General features: G+C 40.0%; 1 protein-coding gene and 1 long non-coding RNA gene across 6 annotated transcripts; one reads left to right on the forward strand and one right to left on the reverse strand.

Annotated features, from left to right (window-relative positions):
- Nucleotides 1–1,743: 1,743 nt before the first annotated feature.
- On the reverse strand, nt 1,744–26,749 carry CCDC198 (coiled-coil domain containing 198). Of its 5 annotated transcripts, none has more exons than XM_037984042.2 (6): nt 26,203–26,749; nt 23,589–23,718; nt 15,632–15,718; nt 14,132–14,230; nt 13,176–13,335; nt 1,744–4,024 (listed from the first exon to the last, which is right to left on the reverse strand). In XM_037984042.2, the coding sequence occupies exons 2-6, from the start codon at nt 23,628–23,630 to the stop codon at nt 3,789–3,791; spliced, it is 624 nt and encodes a 207-aa protein (XP_037839970.1). In that variant the 5' UTR covers nt 23,631–23,718; nt 26,203–26,749; the 3' UTR covers nt 1,744–3,788. The 5 variants fall into 5 exon arrangements, with proteins under 5 accessions (XP_037839970.1, XP_037839967.2, XP_037839966.2 ...); XM_037984039.2 differs by having other exon boundaries at nt 23,636–23,718; nt 26,203–26,747; XM_037984038.2 differs by having other exon boundaries at nt 14,132–14,233; nt 23,636–23,718; nt 26,203–26,746.
- LOC140710095 (uncharacterized) lies at nt 20,706–25,444 on the forward strand. The gene is made up of 3 exons (XR_012090968.1): nt 20,706–20,885; nt 23,690–23,778; nt 24,647–25,444. It is a non-coding gene; the product is annotated as an uncharacterized lncRNA (long non-coding RNA).
- Nucleotides 26,750–27,110: the final 361 nt, after the last annotated feature.

Raw genomic sequence — 27,110 nt, forward strand, 5'->3', positions numbered from 1 at the left:
TTTTTATCAACAACAGCTGTGTTTATGATGGCCGTACATTGCCCTGAACAAATTCGAGATTAACTGTAGGATTGATGTTCTCAGAAAATTACTTACAAAATGAACATTTCTCTTGCTGTTTTGTGACGCTCCAGGCCTAATGTCCTTAACCTTAAAAAATTACCTCAGAAGTTCTTTCTTTTACAGATAGAAGATGATACAATCTGGTGAAACAGAATGTTCATACTGCTAAAGCTGTAATTTTCTACCTTAGCTGCGTGATAGATTCATCTGGAAGCTTAAAAACAAAAACCAAAAAAAACCCCAACAACCCAATGCCAGAGCTCTACTCCAACCCAATTAAATCAAAAGCTGGGAACCAGAAATCTTGGTTGTTAGTAGTTTTTGATCCTTTGACAGGTGATTCTAACCTGTCACCAGCATTGAGAACCGCTACCCTTGAGTCCTTGGCACAGTGTGCAACTGATCCAACCTGGATTGGGCTTTCTGGTGGGGATGCTCACCTATGCTGCCCCCTGGCCAGGGGTCTCCAACCCCTGGGCTGCGGACAGGTGCTGGTCCGGTCCATGACCTGTTAGAAACTGGGCCATACACAAGAGGTGAGTGGTGGGCGAGGGAACATTACTGCCTGAGCTCCCCCTCCTGTCAGGTCAGCAGAGGCATTAGATTCTCACAGGAGTGTGAACCCTATTGTGAACTACTCAGGCAAGGGATCTATGCTGCATGCTCCTTACAGGAATCGAATGCCTGATGATCTGAGGTGGAACAGTTTCGTCCAGAAACCATCCCCCGCCTCACCCATCTGTGGAAAAATTGTCTTCCACAAAACTGGCCCCTGGTGCCGAAAGGTTGGGGACTGATTCCCTAGGCCAAATTGGGAAGACAGTTAAGGTTTCCTTTACTCTCTCATCTGCCTTTATTCTGTACTTTTATCCTCCGTTTGCCTGCAGTTCGGCTATCAGTTAAGCTAGTCCTTGCTAAAACATAATTCCACAAAGCTCTTACCCTTTCTAGTGAACTATTACCTCTTCCCTGCTCCTCCCAAAAGGAACCACACCATGTGATGCAAAAGAAATACAGAGTGACGTGTAATGTAGCTGGTGAGTTGGAAGTAAAATGGAGGAAAGGAGGGAAGAGTCCTTGGCTTCTATCAGGTCACTTTTGGTAAACAATCGTCTACTCCAAAGGGAAGTTCTGCTAGGTGACTCCGGCAACTTACTTAACCTTTCTGTGACCCAATTTCCTCATCTTTAAGATGGGGATGATATTAATACTGACCTACAAAATCACTGTGAGGATTACATAGATAAAAGAGTACCTGGCCCACAATAAACAGACCATGCATGTTGGCAATTATTACTATAATTATTACTCCTTTAAAATCCTTGAATTCATAACTGCATTATAAGGAGTTCTACATGGAACTGGCAAATAGAGAAGGCATTAGGATGGATTTTCTTTTGGAGCTAACACACTCTGATAGTTTCAAAAAGTATTTTGAGCTATGGCATCCTTATTGGCATATACACATAGTTCCTGTATCCCAAGGCAATGCTTAATTTTGGCCAATCATTTAGATGTATAAATGCCAACAGCTTTTGGGAGAAAAAGCCATTTTCTTTACTGTATAATCAATTTTATCTATCCAAGACTCCTGGGAAATGATGGAAATGAGGGTGAGCAAGTGCATAGCTGGAGAGAAACAAGTGTTTCTCTAATTGACTAGTCAACTCAACACATTCATTAATTCCAAAAAACATTTAATGATAAACTCTTTGCCAGTTGTCATGCTAGGAAGCAGGAATACCATAGGAAGAAGACATAGTTTGTGCCCTCATGTAGCTCACAGTTCATTAAGCTTATGGAAGCGGGTTTTGTGAAATTGAATTTCAAGTCACAGAGGAGAATGGTGAAGACGTACCTTTGGCTCCACTATTTTTAGTGTTCAAAGTTGTCCATCCCACTTTTTGTGTTTTAAGCCTTTCAGATTGACCACAATAAGTGAGGACACCATGAATAGGTTGGGTTTATCCCCTCAAGGATCTCATTTTTTCTAGAAGGCTGGCTAGTCAAACAATGTATGTATTATTTTGGTGGAAATATGCTTCTTACCTACCACAGAAAAAGTAAGAAGAGTACTCACAAAGAACTGGGAGTGGATATGGCCAGGGACAATCTAATAGCCTTCTGTCCTTGGAAGAAACATGAATTTTTATCACCTGACATTTCAGGCTTGTTATCTTCTTAGTTCCTGATGTGAATGCATTGAATGTCAAATTGAAGTGGTGTTTTCCTCTATTTTTTTCCCTTTTGGGAAGCTTCCCGTATAAGGCATAAAAGGGTCTTTTTGTTTTGCTTTGTTTTAAAGCTTTACTAAATTCTTGAAAGATTCTGGATTGCTTAAAATTATTTTTAGATTATGCTAAACATGGAGCTGCATTGTACATGAAAGTTCTTAAAAATTGTCCCAAAAGCTAATTTTTCTAAGTGGAATAACTTTTGATTTGAACATTTATAAGATTCCTTTTATTTTTTAAGGAGCTTTAAAATCTGCATCATAATCTAAGAAGTCTTAATTTTGAACTTTAACTCACAATGATCTTCTACACTTGACATTATTTCACCTGTATCCTGTAGGCTCTCTGTTATGGTTAGCTTAGAAAGTGACCTAAGTGAGCTTAGTGTTTAATGTAGCATTACTGTGACTTTCCTTTAGAAATTCACTTTTATTTGTCTCCAGTCTACTTTTTCGTCTATTTGTTTTTGGTTTTTTATTTTTGACTTTTGAGACAGAGTCTCATTCTGTTGCCCAGGCTGGAGTACAGTGGAGTGGTCTCGGCTCACTGCAACCTCCGTCTCCCGGGTTCAAGCAATTCTCTTTCCTCTGCCTCCCCACCAAGTAGCTGGGATTATAGATGAACGAACGCCACAATGCCCGGCTAATTTTTGTATTTTTAGTAGAGACGGGGTCTCACCATGTTGGCTAGGTTGGTCTTGAACTCCTGACCTCAAGTGATCTGCCCACCTCAGCCTCCCAAAGTGCTGGGAGTACAGGTGTGAGCCACCACACCCAGCCCATCTATTTGTTTTATATAATCTAATTTTCTTTTTGAAAACATGGTGAGGTGGAAAGTCTCAAAGATGAACCCCAAAGGACCACACTTTGGCATTCATGCCCTCATGTAATCCTCTTCTGCATTAACTCCAAGCTGGCTTATGACTTTAACCAACATAGTGGAAGTGATGCAAAGCCAGTTCTATGACTAGCTTTTAAGAAGACTGGCAACTTCTGTTTCCTCCTCTTGGGACAATTGCTTTTGGGAGTCCTGGGCTCATATGAGAGAAATCTCTTCAGTGTCCTGCTGAAGAGATCATGTGAAGATGCTGTGAGACTATATGGATAGGAGGCAAGCTCCCCCTGTCTCAGTGTCCTAATGAGGCCTCCAGATGACTCCAGTCCTAGTAGTCCAAACGTAGTCCAATTTCAATGACATGAAGGATTTCAAAAGGGAACAGCAGAAGAACCACCTAGCTTAACTCAACAACCCACAAGAAAGTGAGACAATAAAATGGCTGTTGGTTAGCCCCTGTGTTTTGAGGCATTTAGTTATGCAGCAATAGTTAACATCACCTATGATAGACTTGTTAATCATAAGACTCTAAATGTATCATTTCTTTTTACCAAAGTGATTTGCTTTCTTCAAAGTACTTCATATATCAGTTTGAAAGATTTCTAGAGTAAAACAAGCTTTCAGTGCACTCAATATCTAGATTAGTGAATAGTATTCTTATTCTCGATCAAAAAACTCATCAAAAAGTGGGATTCTCTCTGTCCTGGTCCTCACCAGTGCTCGTGGCTTCTTCTCATCTTTCCCCAACTCATCTGAGTCAGAGCTGGAACTGTCCCAGAGAAGCTGTCTCTGGGCCTCTTGTTCATGAAGCCATGTTTCCATTGTGCCAATTTTCCAGGGACAGTAGTTATTCACTGCTTGATCTTTCAAAAATTCTGTATTCTGTGAATTACCTACAAAAAAAATTAAGTTTCTTTAATTTAATTTTTTCCTTTAGCAGTTATTTATTTGCTTATTAAGTGCCTAGCTTAATAAACAATCTGCTTGGTGATTTTTCAAACTATGTATATATAGTTTGAAAAATTTCAAACTATATATACATAGTTTGAAAAATTATATATATGTAACTTGAGGTATATATAAATATATATATTATATATATAAATTTCAACTGGTATCTCTGTAAGGATTAAACTTTTTTTTAGTTGTTATTTTTTAGTCTATTTATTTATTTTTTTGAGGCGGAGTCTTGCTCCGTAGCCCAGGCTGGAGTGCAGTGGTGCCATCTCGGCTCACTGCAAGCTCCGCCTCCCAGGTTCACGCCATTCTCCTACCTCAGCCTCCCGAGTAGCTGGGATTACAGTCACCTGCCACCATGCCTGGCTAATTTTTTGTATTTTTAGTAGAGACAGGGTTTCACCATGTTAGCCAGGATGGTCTCGATCTTCTGACCTTGTGATCCACCTGCCTTGGCCTCCCAAAGTGCTGGGATTACAGGCGTGAGCCACCACGCCCAGCCTAGTTGTTATTTTTAAAATGATTTAAATCTTCCAAAAGTCACAATAATGCAACACACACCTATATACCACATCCATCAACATTTTGCCACAATATTGCTTACGTCATATATATGCATCTATCTATCCATCTATCTCTCTATCAATCATCTATCTATCATCTATCTATCTATACATGCTTTTCAGCTGAACCATCTGAAAATTAGTTGCAGAGTCACCTCCCCCCTAAATATATCACTACAAATCTCTTAATACCAAGAGCATTGTCTCTACGTAACAAAACAATTATGATACTTTAGAAATTTAACATTGATATAATACTATTTTCTAATATATGGTCTATGTTCAAATATTCATGGTTATCACAATAATGCCCATTGTAGCTGCTTTTTATTTGCTGTTTTAGTTTTAATTTTTAGGTCCAGGATCCAATCTAGGATCATACATTGCATTTTATTTTCTCATCTCAGTATCCTTTAATTCAAGAATGCTCTTCTATGCTTTTCTTCTCTTTCTCTCTCCCACAGTCTCTACACCCCATCACCATTCCTCCTCTTTCTCCTCTTTTGTCTCCTCTTCCATCTTCATTGTCTTTTTCATTTTTCCTAATGTAATGATGACATTTTGAAGAATCCAGATCAATTATTTTACAGAATGATCCTAAATTTTAGCTTCCCTTATTATTTCCTTGCAATTAAATTGAGGTTAAACATTTTGGGCAAGAATATTGCACAGGTGCTTTATATTGAACATCTACTATGTGCTAGACACATAATATATACTTCTGACATAGCAGAATCACCTGTTGCAGCCTTTTAGAAACAGATGTTTAAACTGTACTCCAGACCCATAGTACTGGGAAGTTCAATGAATCTGGCATTCTATTTTATTTTATATTTTTTATTAAAAGAGACAATTTATTTTTAGTTTGGCATTTTATTTATGTGCATATGTATTTACCTTAGCTTTTTATTTAAGCAGTTTCCAGCATTCTTTATAATGCACAACAGAAAGCAACAGGAGCTTTGTTCAAGGGAAGCTGGCTTTTAAGCAAACAAAATCTTCCCAACCACTTTGTAGCTAAAACAAAAATTTTAGGTCAAAGCCCAGAGTTTCCCACTAGACTGGTTGAAACGACCATAACTTTTGAATGTTATCTTAATGATAATTGTTTATTAAATCTTTTGGCAGTTTATGTAAGCCCTTGATATCTGAAGTTGTGTACTATTATATAAGAAAATCAAATATTTCTTTTTACCTTGTGCACCATATTTTTAAAAACTACTTTATTGAACTATGATTGACATACAAAAGCTATACATATTTAATGTATACAGCGTGGTGAGTTGGAAACAAGCGTTTTAATATGAGAATTCGTGCCTTGTGATTTGTTGGGCCTCAGTGAGAAGTTAGCAGTTTTTCCCCTTGAATACTATTATAATGATTATTGTTGCCTATTTAGATAGCACTGGCAGATAACCATGTTAATTAATGTCTGCAGCCCTGGTCTCTCTCCTAAGCTACAAAGGACGTTTTTGTAAAACTGGACACCTCCACTTTGATATCTACTTGGCAATAATGCAGCCCTACCTTCTCTTTCTCTCACAAACCTGCTTCTGCTCCTGGCTACCCTAATTCAGCAAACGGTACTACCTTTACCCCATTGTCTGCCTAATTCTTCAAAAGACACCCAGGAATCCACCTGGTCTCCTTACCCTCTCCATGCACTCACATCTAATCTATCACCTGATAATTCTGATTATTTTGTCTCCTAAAGATCTCATATCTGGCTGCTTCTCTCCATCCTCATTGAGACCCTACTCTCGTGGTCTCAACATCATCTCTCAGTTGCGCTTTTGCTGTATCCTTATAATTGGTCTTCCTTCATCCTTTTACTTTCCCCTCCCACCCATTCTCTACAGTGTAGACAGAGTGATATTTAAAAATATGAACCTGCTTATGCCACTCTCCTGCCCTATCAGTGGCTTCCCAATGACCTTAAGATAGAGTTTAAAATTCTTACCTAACATGGCTTACAAGACCCCGTGTGATTTGGCCCTGCCCATATCTCCAGAGCCATCTCCAGTTACTCTCTGAATCTCTCATTCGCCTAGAGTCCATCCTGTTCCTTCCCCCTGCAGGACTTTTGCACATGCTGGGGTTGATTACCATTTTGAACATTCCAGTACCCATGGTCCTCACACTCACATGCCCTCCTCCCCGATTCATCCAGCTACTTCTTATCTCGGTTTAAATGTCCCTTCCTCATGGAAACTTTCCCTGACTCCACAGATACCAGCTCTACCCAATACTCTTGTTAAACAACTCTTTGTTAAACATCTCTATGCAAGATCCACAAACCAGGAACCATATCTGCCTGGCTCATCACCATACAATGAAATGACCACACAATGCCTGGCACTTGGTATGTGCTAAATAAATATTTGGTGAACAAATAGATGAATAAATGAATAAGCAAATGAGCAATCAGAGAATTTTGGGAGATGGGAAGTATTGGTAACTAGGACCTAAAAAAGACTCCATTCATTGGGGCTCAGGAGTGTCAGTCATCTCTGTTCTGCAAAGTAGTCAAGAACTACCAGAGGCACCACTCAGACTGGGAACAGAAATTTTCTAGAACATCCAGCTATCGGCAGGAGATCTGAAACAGAAGGGGAATGTTTGTTTGTGTTGGGATCTAATGAAATATTAATGATAGCCTAAGTCCCACAACACCCTTGATGTTATGAAAATTCAGGTCTAATGTTAGTGTATGCGACAAAATTCAAATATTCAGTTTCATCCTTGAAAATCAATCCTTTGTCACTCATAAAGTATTACATATATAGTTTTGTGTATACAGCATTAAAATTTGAGCACTTCTGAGCTAGATTTCTTATTACTTGTTACATTTTTACAAATCCTTGTTTGGTTCTCTGTGGTTTATAGACTTTAAAAAATAAAAACACAGTCTTTAAAAACCCAAATGGGTTTCGGGTGAGCAGAGTAAAGGAAAGTGTATCCTACTCCAAAATTAATTTAGGGAGAGAGGAAGGCAACAGCTGTCAGTGGGAAAAATAGGAAGGGATTTAGGTAGTAGAAGAATCACATAAAGCATGAAACCTGTTTGATGGTTGTGTATTTTATAATATGTGTTTCAGAAAACTGTATCACTACTATATCAAACCCAGAATTTCACATACAGAGCTATATTGAAAAATGAAACAAAATAAGATTCTTTGTAGAAAGAGTGCAGGTGGCCAGATAAGACCAGAATTTTGAAGCTGACATTCAAATAACGGATTCAAAGTGACACATCCTTGAAGCATATGACTGTTTTCACTATAAGACATCAATTCTGGCCGGGTGCGGTTGCTCATGCCTGTAATCCCAATCCCAGCACTATGGGAGGCCGAGGCTGGTGGACAAATAGATGAATAAATGAATAAACAAATGAGCAATCAGAGAATTTTGAGAGATGGGAAGTATTGGTAACTAGGAGGGTTTCGAGGTCAGGGTTTCGAGACCAACTTGGCCAACATGCTGAAACCCTGTCTCTACTAAAAATACAAAAGTTAGCTGGGCTTGGTGGCAGACGCCTGTAATCCCAGCCACTTGGGAGGCTGAGGCAGGAGAATCATTTGAACCTGGGAGGCAGGGGTTGCGGTGAGTCAAGATCACACCATTACACTCCAGCCTGGGCAACAAGAGAGAAACTCCATCTTAAAAAAAAAAAAAAAAAAAAAAAAGACATCGATTATATTCTTCTTCAGTTTTGTCTATATTCCCATACATGTGTATGGTACTTCTTCTTCTATTTTTTTTTTTTTTTTCTTTTTTGAGACAGAGTCTCTCTCTGTTGACCAGGTTCAAGTGCAGTGGTGTGATCTCGGCTCACTGCAACCTCCGCCTCTCAGGTTCAAGTAATTCTCGTGCCTCAGCCTCCCCTGTAGTTGGGATTACAGGCATGTGCCACCACTCCTGGCTAATTTTTTGTATTTTTAGTAGAGACGGGGTTTTGCCATGTTGGCCAGGCTGGTCTCAAACTCCTGATCTCAAGTGATCCACCCTCCTCAGCCTCCCAAAATGCTGGGATTACAGGCATGAGCTATGGCCTGTAAAGTGCCTGGCTACATTTTACATTTTATGTGTGCTTTTATACATGTTATTTTTTACATAAACTTTACGTGGTATACAATACTTTATTCCCATTTTACAGATGTGGAAACTGAGGTTCCTGGAGGTTAAATAACTAGAATTTAGCTATATTCTTTCTCTCTCTAGAATGAAATTATATAAAAAATATACAGTTAATATTTATTGAGAGGCTATCATGTGTCAGGTACTATTCTAGGAACAAGAAAAAGTCCCTGCCTTCATGGAGCTTCCATTTAGTAGATGCACTACTGGGACTCAGTGAAGGGCTTTGAGGTCAGTTCCAGTGCTGTTTCCACCCTCTCTGTTCATTCATATCACAGCTTCAGCAAAGGGTAGGAGCTACAGAAACACATTAAATCTCATAGACTTGTACACCAAAAAGAGTGACATTCACTATGTGTATGTTATATATAATTTGTGTCATATGATTGTATATGTAATTTATTATATGAATGTATGTAAAATATATGTAAAGCATGGGAGATTTCATTTTAAAGATGCAGTAGAAAGCAGTGACTGACTTTTATCTCACAAGAGAGCCACAACCCTCATTTCACCTTTCAACAGGGGAACAAGAAAGGTCGATGTCATTAAGTAAGAAGAGAGCTACAGAGGAACCTTAATGACCAGACCGTGACAGTAGAATGCTTATGTAAGTGTAAGGTTTTAGCTACACCCCATTTGCAGGAGAAAGTGAACTACTTTTAGAAGACGCGGAAAGAAATCAAAGACGCTCTCTGGGAATAAGTGAAAAGGAATCATCACTAGGACAAATGCTGAGCGCAGAGGTGAAGCCTGTTGGCTCGGGAGTCAGGTGCCCTGTAAGTGCATCCCCGAGCAGCTTCACCTCTCACTGGCTGGCTGTGCCCTTGCACATGTGACTGGACCTCTCCAGACCCAGTCTCTTCATCTGTAGAAGAGAGGTGGTAATAATTTTCACCTTGTAGAGTTAATATGAGGATTAAATGATGCATTTAAAATTCTTAGAAGCACTTTATAAATACTAGTTGTATCCATAATTATCCCAGTATCCTACACTTTTACATGTACAGGGCTGCACAGTGAACACTGAAGCACAGAACAGAATGACACCCTTTGTAGGCACTGTAATCTCTCCATCATCAAACACATTTCCGGTGATATTTGTCTTACTTCTCTTTCCAACAACTTCAGCAATAGGCAGGTGAGTTGATGCAGACATGTCATTCTAAGAGTCTAGTTAATTATGATATCATTATAATAGGAAGAGTTAGAATTCCCTGTCTATTTCATGCTAGCAAAATCTACATTTTCTAGGCTTATTTTGTCATGTGTATCTCACACACACACGTGTTGTTACAAAGAAAAAGATTCTCATAAGGTTAAAGTGTTGAAAGAGTTCTCAAGGGTTACCTAGTCCATCTAAGTTTGGCTAATGTTCAAAATCACTTGAGGAACTTTTAAAACATAAAATTCTTTCACCTTCAACCTAGAGATTCAGATTCAGTAGGCTGAAGCTGGCAGACAGGACTGGGTGTTTCTTTTGTTTGTTTTGAGATGGAGTCTTGCTCTGTCGCCCAGGTTGGAGTGCAGTGGCATGATCTTGGCTCACTGCAACCTCTGCTTCCCAGGTTCAAGTGATTCTCTTGCCTCAGCCTCCCAAGTAGGTGGTATTACAGGTGCCCGCCACTGTGCCCGACTAATTTTTGTATTTTTAGTAGAGATGGGGTTTCACCATGTTGGCAAGCTGGTCTTGAACCCCTGACCTCAGGTGATCTGCCCGCCTTGGCCTCCCAAAGTGCTGGGATTACAGACGTGAGCCACCATGATCGGCCCTAGGGCTGTGTGTTCTTGCGAAGCTCCTCAGGTGGTTTTGCTCTTAACTGAGCATTTGTGCACTACTGATGCAGCTACGCCTCCCTGACTGGCACTTGAATTGGTTCCTGCCTGAGTTACTCCTTCTGTTCTCCCTTCTCTACACTCCGTCACTTCCAGGAGAACGTGAGCTCCAAAGTCTGCCAGCTGCTTTAACTTTCCTTTCAGAAGTCGCAGAGTGCGGCCTTCTTTGAAAAATAAGGTCAAGGAGTCACAACCCCTACATTTGCAAACTTTTCCAAAGCTGTCCTTGACAGAGTTCCAAGTCCTTGGTGGTCCTGGTGGGGCTGTGTGAGTGCAGGTCAAAAAGACCTGAACTTGAATCCTGGCTCTGTCACACTGGGGCGAATAGTAGCTCCTACCTTCTAGGTTGTGTGAGAGTTAAAAGAGATAATGCATATTAAAGGCAAACCACAGTACCTGGCTTATAGTAAGCACTCAACAAACCTTAGCTTGAACAAAATGAAGCAGCTTTAAAAAGCATCAGGAGAGCAGAGGAAAACTCCTTTCTCCTGTGCCAGTTTCTCCTCGGTCCCCTCCAGCTCTGAGACATCTTCCAAGGACTTCGCCGATGCTGGTTTTTCTTGACGTGCTCTCAGGTGATGACTCTTAAGTCTCTAACTTTGGGTGAGGCTTTTTTCTTGGTTGTTTTGTATATTTTTTTAAAGATATTGTTTAAATGGTAAAAATTGTTTGTGTGACTACAAAGGATATTTCATTCTGAGACTTGGGAGTATACATTAAATAGATGCCTCAAGTAGATTTTCAATTATTCAGCCTTTTCTTATTTAATTAACTTATTGATTAAGCATCTTGTTTCTCCAAGTAGGAGCAGTGTCTCTTTCAGCAGGCGATTTTGCATCTTAGAAGTTCAAGACCTCTAGAGACGTAGCCAGCTTTTCTGCAGCTCTCTCCGTGGTGGGTCAGTCCTGCTGATGTGGGGAATTTGGCCCACAGCACAGCAATCTGTGTGTGTGAACACTATTGGAAATTTCAACTGTGGGTTTGCCCTGGGGAAATACAAACAAGGAAAACTTAATGGGGCTCTAATTGGTGGGGCAGTGTAGTGTAGAAGTTGTGGACAGGCTTGTCCATTAGAAAGCATAGAGCGATCTGAGAACATAAACAATTCGGCCCGGCTGAAATGTGGGGGCTGGGTGCGAGAGTGGCAGAAGGTGAAGCTAGAAAGGCTAGGTAGGCAATGACTGGATCCTGAAAGGCTTAGAGTCCCATGTTGAGTTTATTTTATTGAGACAGGGGGCTTGCTGTTGCCTAGGCTAGGTTTTGAAATCCTGGCCTCAGGTGGTCCTCCCACCTCAGCCTCTTGAGTAGCTGGGACTATAGGCATGAGTCACCACACTTAGCTCCATGTTAAGGAGCTTAGACATTGTCTTCAGGCTGACAGAGAATCACGGAGGATTTTTGTTTATCTAAGCAGGAGAATGACATGGTCAGATTTGCATTTTATAGGATTACTCTGATGTTAGTGCAGTGCTTCTAAAACTTCAGTGTGCATGAGAATCATCTGGCAATCTTGATAAAATGCAGGTTCTCATTCAGTAGGTCTGGGGTACGACCTCCAATTTTGCCTTTCTTAATAAACTCCCAGGTGAGACTGATGATGCTGGTCTGTGGTAATACTTCAGTTACTGAGTGGAGTTAGGAATCACTTAAAGTTAAGTGTTTCTTAAACTTGAAGAGCATCTCAATCACCTGGAGGGGTGGTTAAACCCAGAGTACTGGGCGTAACCCCTGCAGTTTTTGATTCAGTCACTCTGGGCCCTAACAGGTTCCCAGGTGATGCTGATGCTGGTGGTCTGGTGACCACATGGAGAGCCACTGAAGTGAAGCGCTGATGGATGGAGAGTAAGACCTGATGGGAGTGGCCCAGTCAGGAGGCTGTAGCTGGAACCCTGGTGTAACAGGACCAGGGTCATACCTAAGGCAATACTACCGGGAATAGAAGAGAAAGGGCAGATTTTACTGCTAGATGACATCAGCAGGGCTTGGTGACCGACCAGCTGTAGGGAGATAGGGAAGAGTGACATTGGAGACCTTGTCCATTGAACCAGTAGATCAGCAGGAACAGCAAGCTCAGGGTGGGCAGTGATTCATTCTGGAAATTCTGAATGTGCCAAAGAGGGTTGACCTGCATGGAAAAGGGTGCAGTCGGGGAGATAAGTGTCTGCATATGGTACCAACCCTGCTGAAGCAAATTTGCCATGTGACCGCAGGCAATATATCTTCATGTGCTTCATTCTCTCTAACCACAAGATGAGGCTATTTTGCCTTTTCTCCTTCTAGGGATGAGGCAAGGCTTGCAATGAAGCATGCAAAGCATATTAAACCCGTACGAAGAAAGAGACATTTAATTACCAAGCGGAAGTTTCTGTCTTTTCCTCCCAGCCATCCAAAATTACATGACAACATGCCCACTATATTCTGGGAAGTAAAACTCTCAGCAAGAACTCAAAGCTGTGTGTTGTCTTCTCACCATGCCCCTTCCTTGGTAGTTTATTTGATGAAGTTTTAAAAATACTTGAAATATTTTACTAAAAAATTGTACATGACTCACCGGGACCTCTGTTCAAGATTTCATCAGGCAATATGGTTAAAAGGTCATGGTCATCATTCTTTGGGGTGCTTTGAAGGGTTTTCTTGGCTTTATGGTCCCCTGGACTTTGCTTATTAATTCTCGCCTCTCCATGAAGACTTTTCTTTAACTCCATTTGGGCCTGAAAATCATCAGCCATAAATGATCAGTGTTCTTCCCAAGCTACTTTCACCAGAAGAGAGCAACAGATCAGCCACTTTGCAAGTTGTGTGCTTATCTGTAGACATCTGCAGTCCTCTAAACAGAACATGGTTTTCTTTTTCCTACTAGAAGGTATGGAAACTTTCTTTATTCACAAGCTTGTTAGGAGAAAGGTGAGGGTGTCCAGTCTCAAAAAGGTCTGGCTCAATTAGGATGAGACCCCTTACAAAAGCGTGTTTCTGTAGGCTAGCTGATATAATTGGAGTTGCAGAAAGCAGTAACTAAAGGCTTATTTCCTAGAGGGAGGAATTTGGAATATGACAGTTACAGGCATTACTGGTAAAGGGCTTTCGTTTGTTTTTTTACAAGCAGTCTTTCTTGTTAGATAATTCTATGGCAAGAATTATAGAGAGAGGCCTAGGTATCAGAATAAAGAACAACTCACCCCCTCCTCCTTTCACTAAACCAAGAAAAATGATCTAGCCCCATTTTCCTATGTCCAGAGTGTCATAGGAGCAAACTATTTTTAAAAATGGAGACTTGAGGCACAGATACATCCTTGACAGGACTGAAAACTTAGAAAAGACTCAACAAGGTTATCAGCAGAAGGAATCTTCCTGATTCTTCTCAGCTTTAGTAGTTGAACTTTCAACCTCAGTGACTAGATTTAAAATGCTAAGTAAAGCCTGGGTATCTATGCTTGATCTATTCGTGTGGCAGGGCAGTGATTATGTGATGAAAATTTGGTAAATATGACACTCTTTTCTCTTATTTACCTCTTGTCTTTTACGAATCATTTCCAGCATTTGCATCTTATACAAATATTGTCTGTTCTCAGAAGTATACATTGGAGTTTGCATTTTCTTTTCTAGTACCTGCTATGAAAGACGACACACTTGTTAGTATGGGGTAATTTGTTACTGACTCTGCAATTCACAAGTTTACATCCTTCTTGAAACAGAGTGAGATCTTAATCAGTCATAACCCGTAGAGATATCTTGTGATGACAAAAGTGGACTATTGTATGTCCCTGACAAGTCCTTTGTGTCACTGTCAATGAATGAAGTGACTCTTTGATGTGTATATATGTAGTTTTTTAGGTTGCTATAGAGTTTTGTAGACCTTAAATGGGAATATCTTTCCACATCTCGTTTTTGAGAAGATATCACTTCCCTTGTAAATAGATGCTTATTACTACCTCCCCAGAAATGTGTTCGGTTTGAAGAAACCTTCGTTTTTCTCCCTGCCTCTTCTACCATTGACTAATTGGCTATGAAATGAGAGGGAAGCTGCTGAATGGTGAAGTGGAACCTATTTCTATAGAGTGCATTTCCATATGCCAGCCTAAGCCTTGGAGAATATTGCAGTTTAGGGAGGATTTGAAGTTGATTATTTGTTACTCTGAACATCTCCCTGCCGGTGCATCATAAACTCCAGTGGGACAGTGCAGACAGTAATTGAGGGCAGCCAGAGGTGAATATACCTTCATTTGTCATTTGCTGTTGCCAGGAAAGGTGATGTGTTTGACAATACCTTTTGTGTTGCCGTGTGGGTAGTGACTGTCAGCTGATGTGAACCTCAGGGAGGGGCCATCTCCGCAGATGCTGTCAGCACCACAAACGTGGGCTTGATTCTGACAGCACCTGGACATCTTTACCAAGTCAGCCAGCCACACAGCAGCACCTAGCTAGCTCCAAAACAAATTAGGAGTGGAAAGTGTTGAAAATCTGCTTCTGCCTCCCAGCTTTCATTTCTATGTGAGGGGAGTTCTAGTCAACAGAACATTACAAGTGCGAAGCAGGGAAAAGATACACAGGAGACATTTCCCAGGATTAATTTTTGGTGAGGTTGTGGCAAATAAGTCAGGAATAACTTGTAGATAAGATTTCTCCTGCAAACAGAACAAAGAGGATGTTTTAAACTGAGGGGAGGAATGAAAGGAAGGACTTATGCTGAATTTTTCAGAGATTTGAAAACTTCAGAATCACCAATTTCTAAGTAAAAGTCTTTTCTCATCTACATTGCCCTGTTTTCAACACAAAACAGAAAAGGGCGCAGAGCTCATGCAAGAGGTAAGAGCCACTGCCAGTTGGAGGCATGCACAGAAGAGAATAAATAGCTTTGAAAAGTTCTCACTCTGAATGACTTAACAGTTTGATTTGTCTTTGAACTCCTCCATGCAGGGAGTGCATGAAAGGACCAGTGTGCTCCAGTGCCCCAATCCTGTGTCGCCCACCCCTAGTTCACCTCCCTGTGAGGTTACTGCTGCAGCTCACCTTTGCTTTGTGCATTGTCCTGGCTTCTCGCTGGCTCAGGAGTCTTCCTGAAGTAATTACTCGTGGCAAGTCAACGGGTTCGAGCTTCTAGAAGTTCAACGTTTAGAGCAGTCAGCATTCCTCATGCCATGAGATGATGAAACACAAAAGCCAGACATTAAACTATCTTAACACTTTGCAAAAGCGGCACTTATTTCTGAGAGCATACAGGAAAGGTGGTTCCAACAGCATTACAGTTATATTGGTGCAAAAGGCTTTTCAACCTATCTGGGTTCTTTATTATTCTAGTGCACTGTAGACAGTGCCTTATTGATCTAAGTACTGGTCAGAGAGTTAGGAGACTAAGAATCCTCTTGTGTCTGCATTGAGGGACCATGTCCAAAGTTATCAAACCACCAGGATCTTAGAATATTAGAGATAAAAGAGGCACTAGGAATTTATTTTATTTCACACATTCCTTAGGTACCCAGCTGAACTTTTCCAGCCCTTAGGGAAGCAATCTGTTTTTAAGATCTCTGGAGAAGCTCCTCAGTAGTAATCAGTGGTGACTATGAGACACATTTAAAATGAAACTGCAGTGTGCTAACACATTTTAGAGAGATGTCTTTTTCTAGCAGGGGCTTGGCTTGATAGGGGAGATCATGTTGGAGTTTCAGGGGGTCACTAAGACTGGGCAGCAATTCATGTCAGCCGGTCTGCCTCCAGCCCTTCTTGCCTTAGAAGCTGAGCACTGAGAAGTGATCAAGCAGGTCTGGGAGACGAAGGGTGGTCTCTTCACATTGACATGCAATGGGGAACGTGGAGGGCCACAGAGTTTATCTGTTCCTTCAGTGAGTACTTAATGACGGCTACATGCCAGACATGGGGAGGCAATGGTCAGCAAAATTGGACATGGCCCCTCATGGAGCTTACAATCTATGTGTAATAGATGTGCTTTTGCTTGTGTGATTATTCAAGTGATAATTACAAACTGTGGTCAGTGCTTTGAAGAAAAAATCTGCAGGGCAGAACTATGATGCTACATAACTGAAGGACTCCACCTGAAAAATAGGGTGTGTTTGGGGTTGGACTGTGCTTCCCCACAAAATTCATATGTTGAAGCCTAGCCCTCCATACCTCAGAATGTGAATTTATTTGGAAATAGGGTCATTGCAGATATAATTAGTTAAGATGAAGTCATACTGGAGTAGGGCAAGCCCCTAATTCAATATGATAATGTCCTCATAAAAAAGGGGAAATCTGGATGCAGACACACACACAGGCAGGACATGATGTGAAGATGAAGGGAGAGATTGGGGTGATGGTTCTTCAAGCCAATGAACAACACCGAAGATTGCCAGAAAACTGCCTAAAGCTAGGAGAGAGTCATGGAGCAGACCTTCCTCACAGGCTTCAGAGGGAACCAACCCTATGGACACCTTGACCTCAGTCTTCTAGCTTCCAGAACTGGGAGACAATACGTTTGTATCGTTTAAGCCACCCAATTTGTGGTACTGTGTGACAGCCTTAGCAATCTAAGGCAGGAGGGAAGGGGCTAGGGAGGCAGTTCAAGAAAGTGCTTTAAGGTAGTACCTTTTCAGTAGAAATGGACAGATTGGGAGTTTTTAGGGGACTAAGGTGTGCCATAGCCCTGAGGTGGGGAGTGATCATGATCTGTTGAAGGAATGGAATGAAGTCGGTTGGCTGCAGTTTAGAGTAAGTGAAACAGCAGCTTGGAATGAGCTGGGGAGGTGAGGCAGGGGCCAGGTCATGTAAGGCCTGACAGGCCATCAAGGTAGTGGTCCCTTAAGAGCAATGAGAAGCCACTGACATGTGTTAAGCAAAGGAGTGACATGATTACCTTTGCTTTTTTAAAAAAGGTCACTCTGGCTGCAGTGTGGAAACTAGAAAGGAATAATTATGGATGTGGAGAGATCAGCTAGGAGGACAAAGATGATGGGCTGGGGTTGAGAGAGGGAAATTGATGATCTCTACAAATGTTTAAAGCTGACCAAACGAGATTCATTATGGTTAGTAAATGGGAATAGAGTCCACAGCACAAGGAATGGAGGGTGTTATACCCTGTGATGGGCAATCCAGAGGAAGACCTAGTTTGGCTGGGATGTAGAAGGAAAATACAAATTTGGTGTGCAGTAGATTGAGTTTGAGACACCTTTGAGACAGGCCAGTGTAGCTGTTGAGTTATACAGGGAGCTTGGGAGGAGAGGTCTGTGCTGGAGACTTTGGGGAATAATCCCAGAGTAGAGCATGAGTGAAGCCGAAGTCATGGTAAAGGTCAGGAGTGAGAAGAGGAGAGCTAAAGACTGCAGACTCCAGGAGTTCCAGTGTGAGGCTGGTGACCAGGAATAAGCTGGCCAAGGAGACTGGGAAATGATGGCTCAAGAAGTAGGAGGAAAACCATGAGGACATGATGCTGCAGCAGAGTGTGAGCCCTACTCCCACCTTACTTCACTGCTGAAGGCACATGCTAATTTACTTTAAAATGGTTTAGTTTTGGTGTGATTTGTTGCATTATTAAGAGGTACATTTGGAAGTCAACTTGGCTTTCAAGGTGACCAGGAAAAAAGGAGCGAGTGGACCAAGGAAGATAAATACTGGATATTCAGTACTTGTAATGGGAGCATGACCTGTGTCCACCACTACTTCCCTGTACAACCACTTCTAGGTCCCTGGTCCTGGACTGGAGAGCACCCAGCAGTCCTTTCTGCTGGAGCACCCCAAAGTAGACCTGGTAAGGAAGAGAAGAAGGGCAAAGAATGTGGAGACAAAGAAGAGACAACAAGGGGAAAGAGCTCATCTTTATGTTAGATATGTGCCAGGTAATAATTTGCATTTGTGGTGGGAAGTGGTTCTCTGTTCCATTCTCACCTCAGAGGAGGAAGTGGGTCTTTTTAACATAACTTAGCAAAGATGTAATGAGAGGAGATCAATCCTAGTAAGAGGAGTTTGTTCCCCTGGCTCTTAACTCTGAAGGACATAAAGATGCAAAGCAAATGGGACCTGCTGGCACAAGAGGCAGCTGCTGATCAAGTCAGAACACTGCAAGAAAAGTGGAAGGAGAGGAAGCGGAGGGGAGGCCAAGGGAGAGGAGCCCCTCAAGGCACCTATGGGAGGAAGAATCAGGAATGACTCAAGGGGGATTTCTGGAAGCTGGGGAGAACAAGTGTTTGTGCCATCCTCTGGACATGGAGAGTGTTCAGGATTTGGTTCTTTCTTATTAGGTCTATATGCCTTTGCAGCTATTACTGCATGCCATACCCAGGGTTATAAATATGTAATCTCATTCAATCCTCATGTGAACTCCGTGGATAATTATGATGATTCCCCATTTCAGAGAGGTTGCTGACTTGTCTAAGGTTGAACAGTTAGAAAGTGGCATCTCCATGATTCAAGCACAAGTGTGTCCAGCTCCAAATCTAAACCTCTTTTCTGCACTATATGTTCTCCAGAATGGCTTATCTCAGACTTTTCTGGCATTAAAAAAGAAGAAATTCTTGGCCCATTCACTAGAGATTGAGATTCAACAGGTCTGGGGTATATCCTGGAAATAAATATTTTCACAACTCTCCCAGGGATTCTGATGATTTCTTCCTAGGTTGGGGGCCACTGACTTCCACATTGCCTTAAGTGAACAAAGGAATGACATCAAAATAGACTACGGAGGATCTTTTTTTGTGGAATATTTTTGAAAAATTGAGTCTGAAAAAGCCAAGAATTTTTAGTTTTATTAAACTCATCTATCCATAAATTCATAGACCAAGTTTTTGCTTTGCTAGTATAAATATGTAGTTATCACAGATCTCTTTCTTCTATTTTCAGTGTTTCTATTTAAACACACAATTCTAATAAGGGTTCAGTGGTAGATATCTGCAAGAACTCTCTCCAGGTTGAGTTTCTCCCTGGCCGTTGAGAAGAGCCTAAGGAATCACACTATTCCTTCACAAAAGCCACTAGATGGCAGCAACTAACATTGCAACTGGGATCTCTTCGTTAAATCATTTACCACTTGATTTGAGAAGCACTGCAGAAAAAATTGTTGGCGAAATTGGCTTCAGCTAAATAAACCAGTCAGATGAAATTGCCTCAGAATTCTGGGTTTATATGCATGTTCCTTTTCGCTGCCCAGGAAGTGAGATGCCTCACTTCATCATCTTCAAAGAGAACACAATGGAAGGAACTACTAGAGAATTGGTTAGAATGACACCTTATTTTCATTTTATAATATAAGTATCATTTGTTTAAAGACTTCTGGATTATTTGACTTCTCAAACAAAACAAATGGTCAGCATAATCAGTTGAAGTGTCTGCTAGGAGATTTGGGAATCTAGTGAAGGGTCAGCGGACTCAAGAGTGCTGACATGGGGGTTGCAATGTCAATTGATTGGTCGGGGTGGGTCTTATAGGGACAGTGAGGTTTGAAGAAATATTTGAAGATCAGGGAGTTATCCAAGATCATCTGAGGACACACTATATGTTGGGGGGGAAACACCTCCAATTTAAGCTAGAAATGGATGCATAAGAAGGTGATCAGGCCAGAGGGGACAGTGCTAATCAACTCTTCAATAAAAAGGCCCATTTGATTCAGAGTTCCCTGGCAGAGGCTCTCAGAGCCTCTCAGCTCTAGGTTGGATAATGCTAGTTCATGACTTGCTCTTTATTTGAGGAGTAGATGTTTAGGAAGTAGAAGGTGCCAAAAATATAACTCAAATAATTTAGCATACAATTAGATTTGGTTTAATAATTAAAAATACTTTTAGAATTTTCTTTGGCAGAAATTAGGCTATTAATTAGCATGTCATGAGGACCCAGCATGTATTATTCTCTCAAAAACTCATTTGTGCTTGAAAATGTGCTGAGCTTCATTTGTGAAGATAATTATAGCTGATCTCTTTGGGAGTGTCTGCCAAGTTTCTAGTGATTTCCCTCCTCTCTGGGAGCTGACTCCTGAGTCTATAGGGGAGACTCCTCTGCCCACATATCTACTGCATGAGTATATCCTCTGGCCATAGCTCATTGGACCAGAGCTGAAATCATGAGCAAAGATGAGCCAATATCCTTTCTCCTAGGAATCTGGAATTGGAGTCAAGAGGGCCCATCTGTCCATTTGACTGGAACTGTAAGATACAAGCTCAGGGTGGCCATATTTCATGTGTACCTGAAGAACAGAGAAAACTCATCTTTGGTGAGAAAGAGTATAGCAAATGCACAGAGAAGAGCTTAGGAATTGAGAGAGCTCTGCATTTCAGGTTCCAAGGTATAATTCTTCCCTGAAGCTTAGGTGTCTCCCAGATCTTTGGTTCAATAAAGCATTCCCATATCCTTCTAATTAATCATGTTAGTTATTTTTGCTAGTCAATGAGACTTCTAATACAGTCGTGTTACAGTGATGGTACAGACTTCTAATACAGTGATTACAGATCTGCAATAGCAGGGAGTGCACTTTGAGTGCTTTATCCTTCCTCCAGCAGGGATGATGGGTCTCATTGTCATTCATTCACTCATTCATTTTACTCACAAACTTTTGTGGATCTCATATTAAGTATTAATGGCTGAAGACATAAGATTGAATAAGACATAGTATTTGCAACCTACAGAATGGGAGAACATTTTTGCAATCTATCCATCTGACAAAGGTCTAATATTCAGAGTCTGCAAGGAATTTAAACACATTTACAAGAAAAAAACAACCCCGTTAAAAAGTGGGCAAAGGACATGAACAGACACTTCTCAAAAGAAGACATACACGCAGTCAACAAACATATGAAAAAAAGCTCAACATGACCGATCATTAGAGAAATGCAAATCGAAGCCACAATGAGATACTGCCTCACACCAATCAGAATGGCTATATTAAAAAGCCAAAAAACAACAGATGCTTGAGAGGTTGTGGAGAAAAAGGAACGCTTTTACACCATTGGTGGGAGTGTAAACTAGTTCAACCATTGTGGAAGACAGTGTGGTGATTCCTCAAAGACCTAGAGGCAGAAATACCATTTGACCCAGCAATTCCATTACAGGGTATATACCCAAGGGAATATAAATCATTCTATTATAAAGATACATGGATGCATATGTTAATTGCAGCACTATTCACAATAGCAAAGACATGGAATCAACCTGAATGCCCATCAATGATAAACTGGATAAAGAAAATGTAGTACATATACACCACGGAATTCTATGCAGCCATGAAAAGGAATGAGATCATGTTCTTTGCAGGACATGGATGGAGTCAGAAGCCATTATCCTCAGCAAAACTAACTCAGGAGCAGAAAACCAAACACTACATGTTCTCACTTATAAGTGGGAGCTGAACAATGAGAACACATGGACACAGGGAGGGGAACAACATACACTGGGGCCTGTCAGGGTTGGTGGAGAGGGAGAGAATCGGGAAGAACAGCTAATGGATGCTGAGCTTAAGACCTAGGTGATAGGATGATCTGTGCAGCAAACCACCATGGCACATATTTATTTATGTGACAAACCTGCACATCCTGCACCTGTAGCCATGAATTTAAAAGTTGAAGAAAAAAAAAGGCATAGTCTTTGCACTGAAATAATTCATTTGTCTTGATTCTTTGTTTTTAAGATGGTTGGTTAGGGTGTGTGTGTATGGAGGTGGTGGTGCAGTGTTTGACTCTGAAATACCAATGTTTTCTTTTTGACCTTGTTTGACTATTGAGAAAATCAAAACCTAACCTCCTTTGTTTAGGATTGATAGATATAAAAACTACTTGTGAGCTATAAAGTACTAGACAAATATTTTTCACTAGTTAGAGTAATATCTTCTATTTGAACTAATCAGCTTAGAGGCTTCACGGAAACATGTATTAAACACACTCCTTTGAAAGGAAGTATTTGATTTAGGAATAAAATATCTTTTAAAACTGTTCTGTTTACCTAGAGGATTTGTAAAAACTTGTAAATTAGATATTCATTTGTTATATTTCATTCTATTTTTCTTTATATAAAGAATAATTTTGTAGTTTTTAATATTTTGGGAAAAAATGCTCTTTTGAGACAAAATGATATAATCACTTCAAATAATGGCTATGAGCTTCTGCAGAAGACAGGTAAAGAAAAACCAACTGAAACAGAAATAATCCCCAACAAATGAGCTCCAGTACCTCTGGGATTGGTCCAGGCATCTGGGTGAATTGTGTAGCAGGTGGGATTTGGCTTCAAATGTCAGTGATAGATCCTGCTCACAAGAGAGCCCTAAAGCCTCCTTCCAATGATGCTCATTTTCAAGGACCACTCCAAACTACCCATTCCCTTTCTAGGTTGAGAGTTCTTAAAATGTATAGCTATCTACAGAGAACCCATTAAATATTTATTAAGGTGAATGCGTTTAAAGCTCTTGCTTTGCTTCCTTGGAATGCAATGTCCTGAATTTAAACAACCAGTTAACATCTAGAACAATAAAAGGTTAAAGATAGAAGGACTATAGAAATTACTTATGCTGATAGTTAGGAGTACAGATTTTGGAGACCTGGTTGCTATCTGACCTCTGTGAGTCTTTGGGGGTAGTTACTGAACTCTCTGACTAGCATGTATAAAACAAAGATAATTCTTCCTTTTCATAGATGGCTAAGAAGATTAAATAAATGACAGATTGAATTGCCTGTTATAGTATCTGACTTGTAGTAGGTATAGTAGGTATAATTAAATAGTAGTAGCTGTTATTATTTATTACAAGTTGTTTTCCCATAGTCACCCAACTAATTAGTGCTAGATTCAAGCCTCTTGAGTTGCATCATACCTATGTCCTTGCTACTAAACTTGCTTCTTTCGGTGGCCGGTCTTAAAAGCAAAATCATTGCTAAAGGAAAATCTTAAAGTAATAGAGTATTTGTGACTGATAACATTTTTCTTTAAGAAGAACATTCTCATTAATAGCTTGGTCATTATCAATGTCCCTCTTTGATGATTATAGTTTAAAAAGGGATGTTACCATTATATCCAAGAAATTCCTTATGAAGCCTTTTAAATTCATCTTACTTGAAGTCTTTGGGGTGGATGCCTTTTAATAATACTTGTTTCTCTGTGTTCCAGTGGGATGTCAAAATCCACATCTCTGGATGCTTGAAGGATTGGAGAAGAAACAAGAATAAAACGTTAAATATAATTTACTATTAGATCAGGTAATCATTAGTTACTGGACTTTATCAACACAATTTTGTACCTTTCCAGTTATATATGTCTAACCTGTAGGTTGAATGTGGAGATGAAACACAGAAAGCAGGGAACCTACATTAGTGCAAATGACACTGTTTTAGTCTAGACTTGGGATTTAATATCTGCTCTCCTAACTTCCTACTCAGGTTCATATTTAGGGGAAGAATTATAAAATTACCAATATGTTGACTGCAAATATTTTTCAAACAGAATTTGGCCTGGAAAATAGAAATTTATTGACTTGTTTTAATTCCATAAAATCTCCTCACCGAAATATAAGACATCAGAAAAATATATAACTTTAAAAAATGAAAATAATCTTCTTAGATGAAATAGATGATAGGTAGATAGATAGATAGATAGGTGATTATACAGAGATGAGACAGAAATGGAGTATGTGTGAACACAATTCAATAGCCCCTTTAGTGAAAAAAATTTCCACAGGTTGCTACTATAATACAGCATATCAATATTCTTTCCTGATGAAACAAGCCAGGGATACAGAGTTAAGCCTCTATTAGGAAACAAAGAGGCTCAACAGATCCATTATGGATTTTATTTTCCAGCTTGATTATCCTGAGCTCTTGGGAGTGCTACCATGACCAACGCTGCATGAGTGCAGTTCTTGTCCTTCCCTTTTAATAATCTGGACACATTCTGATTTCTAGATTGTTTCATAGAGTATTTTACAGTCCCACTTTGCATTTTAAATGGAAAAATCCATGGATAATTATGCATCTTTCTCTTTAAGACATGTGAATGACCGCTTTAAGGACTTTGTTCTCTCTGACTTTTAGTGGTATGCAAACTATGTCCTTATTTTCTTTTGAAAAGATGCCAGCATATTGAGCAGGATGGAAACAACAAACATATTGGATTTAAAAATGTAAGTATTTTCAGCTATTTTTTCAGAAACCTTACTAATCCTTATTTTTTTATTTTAGTGATGTTAGTCCATTATTTAATTAGATTCTCCTCAAATGGCATAGGCTGTGTCAGGCATTTATTTTTACCCCTGATTACAAGTGAAAAAAATTGATGAAGTAACTTGCCCAAGGTCATTCGATTTGGTATTTGATGGAGCTGCGGTGAGAATATGGGAGATCATCATGAGAATCCTCATGATCTCCTTGTTATTTATTTTCAATGTGATTTTGTCACTTCAGACATAAGCATATTTTCCAGTTGGGACTCTAAAGCACATGAATCAGCTTTCACCATTTATTCAGTTACCTAAATCTTTTTTTTTTGAAACAGTCTCTCTCTCTATCACCAAAATCTTAAAACTCTCAATGGGGATTTGGATAAAAAGGGAGTTCCTCAGTAGGAGCATTGCATACTCTTAGTGCACATTCACGCTCCATTTTTTAAATCGTGTCTTGTCACCTATTCGTCTGTCATAAAAAAATTCCTAAGGGGAAAATTCCCATCTATGTGCTTAAGAACTTGAAGACCATAAAGAACGTAAAAATAGGCCATATAGAAACAACCAAAGGTTATCAATTCTGCAGACAGTAGACATGAAAAATCATTCCAGGCAAGATTTGCTAGGTACCAAAAGAGAATGTGAGGCTTTCTGAACGAGGCATCCAATAAGGGAAACTTATTTGTGTTATTGATCCAGAAGGTGAAGGAAAGGGAAAACAATATACGTATGCATATATATATATATATATAATAAACATATATTTTTCTAAGTGAGGATGTCTGTTTAATTATCATTGTGGTCATGATAAAACATTTTACATGGCTTATAAAATATTCCAGGATAATTTATAGCCACTTCAGGCTCAGAGCTTCCAATCATAATGGGAAAGAATTCTGTTAGTTCTGCAGATGACCATGAAGAATGTGGGGTTGGGAAAAGGGTGACTCATCCACTCCAATGTACTGTAATAAATCAATTCTGTTTAGGGTGGTTTCAAAATTCATGTTAGAATTAACTCACTCTTAAAGTGCTGCTTTCAAAACCACAAAGCCCGGTGCATAAAACTATACTGGAGAGAATGATTTAAATTTAGAATTTAACTGAAATGTGATTGCTATCATTTATCACATTAGTATCTATATAATTTTAATGGTCTGTCAAAGCTAGGTATAAATATTGAAAGCATTACAAACTGAGCTGAAACAAAATGATTTATCCTTCTCATATGGAATGGTGAAAAGCCCTTTGTACAGTTTATACTCTCATTCTAATGCACCCAGAATACTTTCAATTGACATTCAATCCTCTTTGAAAGATTTGTTTGAGTTTTCAAAGATAGCCTAAATTCCTCTACATTTCAGTAATTTAGAAACTTTCTGAGATCATGGAGACAGTCAGATAAATCTATTAATAATGCTCCTTGGTCCAGATACACACATCTCATGCTGGGTTTTATGTTTACCTGCATAGTATCTTCCATACCAGGTTTCTTGTAAAGGTGGCAGCTGCCCTTCCAAGGCTTTATTCTGGTCCTGCAGTCTTGCCAGTAAATGTGAAGTCTTTTCTTCCAAATTCTGATTGAATGCAAAGTCCACAGGGCCAGCTGAGGGAGTCTCTACCTCTTTGTTTTGCAAAGGTGCTACTTTGATCACCCTCGGGTGAGTCTTAGAGTGACTCAGGCCCATTTCATGTGAAAGACATTCAGAGGAAAGCTGCGAGGAAAGTGGTTTTGGGGTCTTTAATATAGCTTGTTTTAATCAAGGCATTTCAGAAGTTTACCCTGGCTTTACAAAGCAGTCATTTCCTTCATGGCATCCTTCTAGCTCTGTTTCACTGCACACTAACCCTTTTGGCCACTTCCTGGGAGGCTGGTTTCCATGGAGACTTCCCTTCAACTTTGCCATTTCAGACCCAAAGAATCCAGTTAAACATTGACTTGGTTATGCTGCTTTCTGAAATACTCAGTGATAGGAATAGAAGCCACTATTGATCATTAAACAAATATCTAACACCAGGAAGGTTATTAACAGAGAGAGAGATGTAGAGCAGAGATTTAGAGAAGTCTTAAACTTGACGCTTTCATTGCAAGCACCTTTGTAAAAAAACTAACAGCTGAGAATAGCTAAGCCATCTTTGCAATTAAGAGGATGCATGCTAATTACCAAGGCTTTGTTAATCTTTAATTTAATTGAGGAATTTATCCTCCAATTAGGAAAGAAAGCAGCGGAGTGGTTAAAGCGTCATTTGATTTTTCTGTTGATGACTTGAGTTGCCTTTGAAGGGGATGAATACATTGCAGGACAGGAGGATAATAGAAACTTTTTTCCTGGGGATGAGGGGAAAAACTTCTTAAACATAAAAAGATAGCCT

This window comes from Chlorocebus sabaeus, chromosome 24, assembly GCF_047675955.1.
Source record: "Chlorocebus sabaeus isolate Y175 chromosome 24, mChlSab1.0.hap1, whole genome shotgun sequence".
Classification (NCBI taxonomy): domain Eukaryota; kingdom Metazoa; phylum Chordata; class Mammalia; order Primates; family Cercopithecidae; genus Chlorocebus; species Chlorocebus sabaeus.